The sequence below is a fragment of the Macadamia integrifolia genome, chromosome 4 (assembly GCF_013358625.1).
Source record: "Macadamia integrifolia cultivar HAES 741 chromosome 4, SCU_Mint_v3, whole genome shotgun sequence".
Taxonomy (NCBI): domain Eukaryota; kingdom Viridiplantae; phylum Streptophyta; class Magnoliopsida; order Proteales; family Proteaceae; genus Macadamia; species Macadamia integrifolia.
Genome location: NC_056560.1, coordinates 17,021,583 through 17,029,817, shown reverse-complemented (window position 1 = coordinate 17,029,817; position 8,235 = coordinate 17,021,583). Strand labels below are relative to the sequence as shown.

Genomic DNA, 8,235 nt, shown 5'->3' with positions numbered 1-8,235 from the left:
TTTTTTTTTTTTTTTTAAAGTGTGTATCCTCATCACTAACATGCTATAACATTCAATAAAAATTTAAATAAAATAAAATAAAATAAAAACATGCTATAACATTCCACATAAAAAAAATTATGAAAAGACATGTGTATTGAATAGTTATTTGACTTATTTTTATGATATTAAAAGATGAAGTGGACTACAAATTTGTTACTAAATGGTTATAGGGTTTCTTCTGTTTAATGGAAATTGGTAATCAACACATTATCATGCCTTCTCTTTTTAAAATAATAGAAATTTAATTAATCAAAAGAGCTTCACTTAGAATGAACAGAGCGAGGGAAAGGTAGTATCAAATAGATCGTGATACAAATGATGTGAAATAAAGGGATTGGCAAAACATTCCAGATAATCACTATCCTTTACCCATGTGGCAAAGAGACTTCCAGTATAGGGAAATTTTGTTTCCATTATATTCAGTTCCTGTGGTCTCTAAGACTCTAACAGTGACCATTGCCAGTCCCTATGACTTTCATAGGCCTCTCACACACACACACATGTCGGCAAATGAAATTTAATTGCTGTTGAATTGTGGTTGCAACTTTTGTGGTATATGTAAATTTTAGGAGAAAGTGAATTATTTCATTTTTTGCGCTGTCAGCGGGGGTTGATTGTAGCCTACAACTTGAGTAGTAACCAATTTTTTTCTTAGAATAACTTTTCTACTCTTCATGTGTAGAAAATTCTTTTATTGCTCTTTATTGATGTACTCCACATGACATTTTTTTCTTCGGAAGCCTTTATCATGAAAAGAAAATGAGGGGAAAATACCTGATATCCTCTAAAGAGAAAGTGAGAAACCCTTCCCTAAATACAAACAGGCCTAAGTTTTGTTTATCAACACCAAGGTTTTAAAACTCAAGATCGATTATTTATTTTGATTTTATCTTTGGCCTTATTACCTATGTATTGAATCAAATCGATCAAAAATGGGGACTAAAGGGCCAATGCAAATCCAATACAATTTTGAAACCATAATCAGCATCTATCAGTTGTCCATATCTTTGATATATTACGTATGTCCCCTGCTTATTTAATTAGTAGACCCCATTTACTGCAAGTAAACTGACCATATTCTCATCTTTCAAAATCAGCTTTCATCACATCAAAATTTGACAATTGGCTATAAAAAAAAGTTAAAAATTTCTTCAATACAATCTTGGCCCCATCATTAAATATAATAAAACCATCAATCAAAATCCCAAATCTCTCTCTCTCTCTCTCTCTCTCTCTCTCTCTCTCTCTCTCTCTCTCTCTCATAAGAAATTGCGACATGCTAAAATAAAAAATAAAAAAATAAAAAAATAAAAGTAAAAAGTATAACTGGTGCAATTTTTCTTTTTTTTTTCCGACTTTTTAGATGAATGTCCACTTTAGAATCTGTGAAGGCCTAACAAGTTATGTCGAAAGATAATGTGATACTTCCATGGTTAGATATTTAAGAAATAGTTTGAATAGCCCATGTATCAATTCATATGCAATTCAATCACAAATTATTTTATAATATATGTTGGCATTTTTTACATTATATTTTCATTAATATCATTTTTGCACCTTGAGTTTGAATAATTGGATTCAAATTGATAATCCAACTCAAACATCATCTTAGCTCAGAGCACACTAAAGGGCGTACTCAGTGCCGTAGTGCATAAGACTCCTGCCATTATGAAATTTGACGAGGGTCATAATATACATAACCTTACTCCTACTTCGCAAAGAGACTATTTTTTAACTTAAACCTAGGATCACTGAGTCACAATAAAGCAATCTTATCATTACGCCAAGATCCACCCCCTTAACTTAGAACACTCTAGATTGTATTACCTTTTCATGAGCATGAGGTACAACCTGAAAGAACTTTAATGGGCTTATTGCTTCTTGAGTAACATGAAAAACAAACTTAACATTTGTTGTAAAGATAAATGTGAATTTCTTACTTCCCTTTGTAAATTAATCACTTCACCCTTTATGGTAGGCTATGGAGGGAGCAAACATATAATAATAATGTCAAATCCAATATGATATGTTTGTAAAGGTAATAAAGTCCAATTGTTATATTGAACATAAGCACAATGGTGGGCCCCCAATTGGAATTTTCGTGGTCCACCGAAAATAGGTCCACTAATAAAATCATTATCAGTTGGAAAACTGGCCTTAATTACAATTTAGAAGTTTAAAACTAGGCTTTTAAGTCAAAATTTCAGGCTCCTATCCTTTTCTTAAGTACTAAGTCTACAACATAGATAAAAGTTTCTACAAAATGTGGGTCTGGTTTTCATGTTTGCCTAAGAGTGCAGGAAATCTCAAACTCAAATGGAGCATTAGAATGGAAAAATGTCAGATTAAAAAAAAATATATAAATATATATATATATTATTATTAATCCAACATTTTTTCTATTTAATTAAATTATCTAAGATAATGGTATGTATCAATAAATTATATTTAATAATGTCTGTACTATGGTAGCCTGTCACCTGTGAACATTTTCGACAGTTTTGTGTTTTAACCATTGCCAATAATATGTTCAACATATTATTAATCTTGTGAATGTTAACATAGGTGTGATGAACAATCACGGGTAATACATTCAAAAGAGGAAGGAAGAACTATAGCGCGGGTGTGGAGTACAAAATTAACAGTTCCTTTAAAAGTTTAAATATACGTAAATGAGCTAGCATTGTTAAAGGCATTACTGTAATGCTCAGTTTTTATTTTGAATAATTTATTTGAACAAAAGATTGGATGGGTAATTTATTATGATGCCTCTTCTGTTATCCCAAGTATTTACATGGGCCAACCTTAGTTGAAGTTTCAAAAGAGGCTTTAATACTCAAAATGGGGGTGCATACCACGTTATTCTAGCCAACCTCTATTTATGTGTTTGAATCCTGTCCCCATAGAGTGTGGGACCCGCCTCTGGCATCCAAAATTCACACCCTTGGAGAGTGGAGATCTGACCCCACCCATTCTCATTTGGGGAGTTGATCTTGACTTTCCATTTATGGTTAAGAAAATGCTACCCAAGGCTATTGTACTCTTGCACAAATTAATGGGAGATTGTGTGGAGATATTTTCAGTGTACAGGATAAAGGGTAGTATAATCTTTTCACGTTTGTTGATTTCTAAGAATAGACCAAGTAAATTTCTTTTTTCCTTTTATCTATATAGTAAAGTTCCAATCTAAAAACACTTCCCAACAAGGCAAAACGAAATATTATAAAAGAACATAAAAACCAACTAACGCAAATGTAATTTTCATGTCTACACCTATTTGGTTTAAAAGTTGAGAGTAATAGGGTGACATGGTGTGCCTATCTTTTTCTTCTTCTTCTTTTTCTTTCTTTTTTTTTTTTTCTGGAAAAGAAAATTTATTGGTAAGAGTGTTTACATCAATGAAAATTCAGAAAATAATACCATCCACATGAGGTTCACGTGGTCAATATATATATAGGGAGAGAGTGTGTGTAGTCCACAGGACTCATTATCTGCATTTGGACAGTGTATGCTCGAAAAGAGCATAGTTCCGAGGGGGTAAGAATCATGCAATCTTACCTCGTGAATGTCGAAAGACTGTTTCAACATAAAGACATGAGGAACACAAATCCTTTTGGATACATTTCATGTAACAGTGGAATGAATTACAAGACATTTACAATATCTCTTTGTCAAGGAGTTAGCTATGATTTTTTGTCTCCCTAATAACAAATAGATGAAAGAATATTTTGCAAAGTGAAAAGCTAACATAAAGAGTACATTACAAATAGCTCAAAAGGGTGGACCACAAAATAATTGGAACTATTTTCTCTGTAGCGTCGTGCAAGGGAGGGCACTTTCTCTTGTATTCATATGTTTTGACGTTTGATTAGAAAGAGACATGAAAGTTTTACATTTTATAATAAATTAAAACCATTTCCTACATCGAGCCGTGCAATGGAAGGAATTTTCCTTTCTGAGTCTAGAATACATTTTGAAACCTGATTCTTATTTATTTTCTCACTTCAAAATGCTTTTTAGACCTAGAATTTATTCCCAGAATACATATCAAACACAACCTAAAATATATAATTCTTAACTTTAATATGTAGCAAAGTTTGTTTTATACTTTTAACCGTGATAATGGATTAATTGGAGGTTGGCTACGTTACATGTATGGATATATAGTACTTAACACTTGTTTCACTCATTATCATTAGAAGTCCCCCTAGAGGCGTCTCTGAAAGCCAAAAAAAGAAAATAATAAAGATAAAAATCTCCCCCAAATGCATTAATCCTAATTTTCGAGAGGCGATTAGCGAAGCCAGACCAATCCAAATCAGAACCTTGTCTTGATCTGATTCAATGACTAGATTGGAGTGCATGTCCAGAATAACCAACCGTCTTATGCGTGCCGTGTCGAACTAAGGTTTTTTTTTGGGTTGAAGGAGGGGGTTTTGAGACTTTGTTTGTCCCCGACAGTGACACTGCCTGGGACTTTGTCTCGCCCTATGTAACAGTCTACCGGTTGGATGTAACGTTGGAGTAGAAAGGCGATACATAGAGATTCCGAAATCTCAGGTTTTAATTGTTCCACTTGTTTTTGTTAGTCCTTTAAGTATCCATACCTTTCAAAATCAAAAGTCAAAATTGTTCAGCGGACAAGAAAAAGCACACGTCTTACGTGTACGTATCCAATAGGAAATTGACACCTTCGACAAGAACAAATACACTTCAAATTGAAGTATTTGTATTTAATTCTGCATCTGCCAGCTGGATAATCTGCAATCCTTTCTCTGCTCCCAATCATACCTTAGCTCATTACCTGTCCATGTTCCAAACCTCCTGGAAGGAAACAAAGTTAATTTTATTTAATTTTACTTTTTAAGAGAGAGAGAGTTCTCTTCTAGATATTATAAGCCTATACGCACAGGAGCATCATTATGAATGGGATTTTTTTCATATTCACGAGAGTGGGGTGATCATTTAATCTCTCATCATGTCTTAATGTAAAAGACAACAACACCGATAACGAGCAGGGTTCTTTTCCCTTTTTTTAATTAAGAGAAAAAAATAATTTATTTTTATTTTTTTGAAGGGTGTTAGAGGAGAGAAAAAGGTTTTATGGTCTGTTGAATAGGTGATAGACACCGTGGTCTAGAGTGTCAAACCATGAAAATTAATGAACGCATACCTTATTTGACTAATCGTTGGGAAATATACCCTCCCCTTTGGTTTTTCATATTTCCTTTCACATAATAAGTCATGGGATTTATACTCACACTCTCGCATCTCGCAAAATGTGAACTCTCCCTCCCTCATGAGTATATTGACCTACATTGGATAGGTCATCCTAAATGCTGGGACACACAATAGTTTGTAGCTTATTACATTAACAAATAATTTGATTGAAAATTAAAGTAAAATTTAATCAATATATTAAATTAGCTACACATTCATTGTTGGCAACGATATAAAATTTTTAGGGAGAAAGGATGTTGCTAGGATGCGTAGCATACACTAGCACCTCCATGTGTCTCTCTCCTCCCCTCCTATGAAATGACAAAACTACCCCCTATTGTGGGAGGAGAGAGATAGATACAAGGAGGCAGTAGTGTATGCTACGCAACCAGACAAGAAACTCAATTCCAACTTTCTATTTTGTTTTTGTTTTGGTTTCATTTTCCTCCCATTCCTTTTACTTCCAACTATATAGAATACCAAAGTTCATTGACTAAATTAACGTTAATTTTAATCTAATAAATTTTTACTAAATTTGTAGTAATTTAATACATGTATGATGTCAAGAAATTAGATTTATTATAGGGAAAAAAGAAGCCTAGAAGACAATGTGACCTCTATACCGAAACAAAAGGAGAGGCAAAAAAATCACCACGGCCCCATGAAAATCAGAAATCTTCTTGGAGGCTATTGAGGCTTCTACATGTACTCCAATTAATTCTCAGAGCGATGCAACGGTCACGTTACCTTCTAAGAAATAATCTTTCTTAAATTAGGATTCCAAATGATGAGTAAATGTGAAATTAAAATACTTAGATATTTATAATTTAAATTCTTATATACTCATTTTGTAGTGCAAGAACTATTTCTTTCCTCCTTGCAAACAAGTCAAAGAAGTTAATTAGTACCATAAACAGGAGGACAGGCAATTCTATGGTACGGTGGCTACCTTTCTTTTGTTGTGACAAGATATATTAACGATACTTTCAATCAACATAGTAAATGAAAAAATAAATATTTTTTTTTTAAACAAAACTTATTAATTATTAGGAGGTACAATTAAAAACCTATAGTACCTAGTTATTATATGTTTACCAAAAAAAAAAAAAATATTATATGGCCCCAAGCACCGCTAAAGTCCATAACTAGTTGAATGTAGAGTTTTTGTCACACCTTCATTATTATTTATTAGAGGGATCGATATCTTTATATCTTTTTTTTTTTTTGGTAAAGAGATATCTTTATATCTTGTTGAATAGCTTAAACTCACTTAGAGGATTCAATTTGCATGTCATCTCTCTCTAAGACAAAATAGTCTAGGAATTAAGCTGACCAAGGCATCATGGCCATGAAAATGGAGTTGCAAGCTTAGTATTTGGACAACAATTGTCAAGAATTATTTTAAGTAAAAAAGGGAGTTAATTATTTTTTTTTAATTGTACTTATTTATTTATTTATTATTAATTTTTTTTTTGTCTACTCGACAATTAAAGGAGGATAACACAGTGATATGAACTCTAATACTACGTTAAAAGGTCAAATCTAAAACCTTAAGATATCTTCAAATATATGAAGAATTAAGGATTTAAACAAATCGATGTGAAACCATACTTCTATAACTCCCAACATTGCAACATTCTTCGAGGATGAGGCTTATGACAAGCTGCAATTGATCACTTTATGTTAAATTAGCAGTCATAATTCTTATAATGGCTGTCCAAATAGTGATTGAACGGTTTGAATTGAAGCATCGACCCATTCTAGATTGTTTGGATATCTATTTTTGTAAAATTCCACAACAACCAAAAATTGTTGCATCACAAAAATTCTCGCGAGTTCATCCTAGCCAAACATCTATTTAATAATTTAAAAATTGTGTAAGAAAAAAAAATTATTAAGTTCAACATTGATCAGATAATGTACGATAATTAAGCTTATGACATGAAAAGGGGTTTCTCCTTTGAATTGGACACAATTAGTGATCACATACAGACCAATGGAGCCTTTGGAATAGATTTTTTGGATGAGGCCATTCTGGAATCCACTTTAGATCCCTCCCATCTTTTTCAAACCTTTTGTTTTGCTCCCAATCATACGGAGAGTGAGAGAGAATGAGAATGGGGAGCCTTCAACCAACTTTCAAGAGTCTGCGAGAAAGTTAGTTTGAGAAAGAAGCAATAATTAGGAATGGCAGATGAATGTGTACCACTGTGTAAAGACCTGTCTAGGTTGGGTTCTCAATATAAAAGATCAAAAGAGACCTTAGCACCTTATATATAAATATAAAAATAAATCAAAAACCAGTTTGTTTTTTAGTAATTATAAATAAATAATTTCCTCTGACCTCAGCACACCAAACCAAAAAACAAAAACCCTTCTGAAAAATCTTAAGGTTTTAATTCCAACACGTTGATGCTTATGAAATGCGACCTTCCTAGATCTTTCTCTCTTTCTCTCTTTCTCTCTTTCTCTCTTTCTCTCTCTCTCTCTCTCTCAAGGCTTACAGTATTTATAAATATATTTCAAAATCCTTTATTAAGAAAAAATTATTTAAAAAAAAGAAATTTGGAGCAGCCAAGCTATATAAGAATGACTGACCACTCTCACGGTCTCACTCACTCACTCGTCCCAGCCAAAAGGAGACCACGTGTATATCTTTGTGAACTTAAATAGAGAAGTATCACACACAATCCACTCACCCCTTTGAAGCAGAGAGAGAGAGAGAGAGAGAGAGAGAGACTCACAGTTGGGTCTTGCAAAATCTCTCTCTATCAATGGGGAGAAGCCCTTGTTGTGCCAAGGAGGGCCTGAACAGAGGAGCTTGGACAGCTCTTGAAGATAAAATCCTTACAGACTACATTAAAATCCATGGTGAAGGGAAATGGAGAAACCTTCCCAAGAAAGCAGGTAAGAGGAAGAGATAGAAAAGTACTAGTTAATTTTCTTTCCTTCTTTATTTCTTTTTTTTTTTTT

General features: G+C 33.1%; 1 protein-coding gene across 1 annotated transcript in view; it reads left to right on the top strand.

The window, feature by feature from the left end:
* Positions 1 to 7,880: 7,880 nt before the first annotated feature.
* The window catches only part of LOC122075708 (transcription factor MYB1-like), a 1,757-nt gene continuing 1,402 nt past the window's right edge, over positions 7,881 to 8,235 (top strand). The window contains exon 1 of the mRNA XM_042640845.1: positions 7,881 to 8,169. Within this exon, the coding sequence (XP_042496779.1) occupies positions 8,037 to 8,169 (133 nt within the window). The 5' untranslated portion in view covers positions 7,881 to 8,036. The remainder of the gene's footprint in view (positions 8,170 to 8,235) is intronic.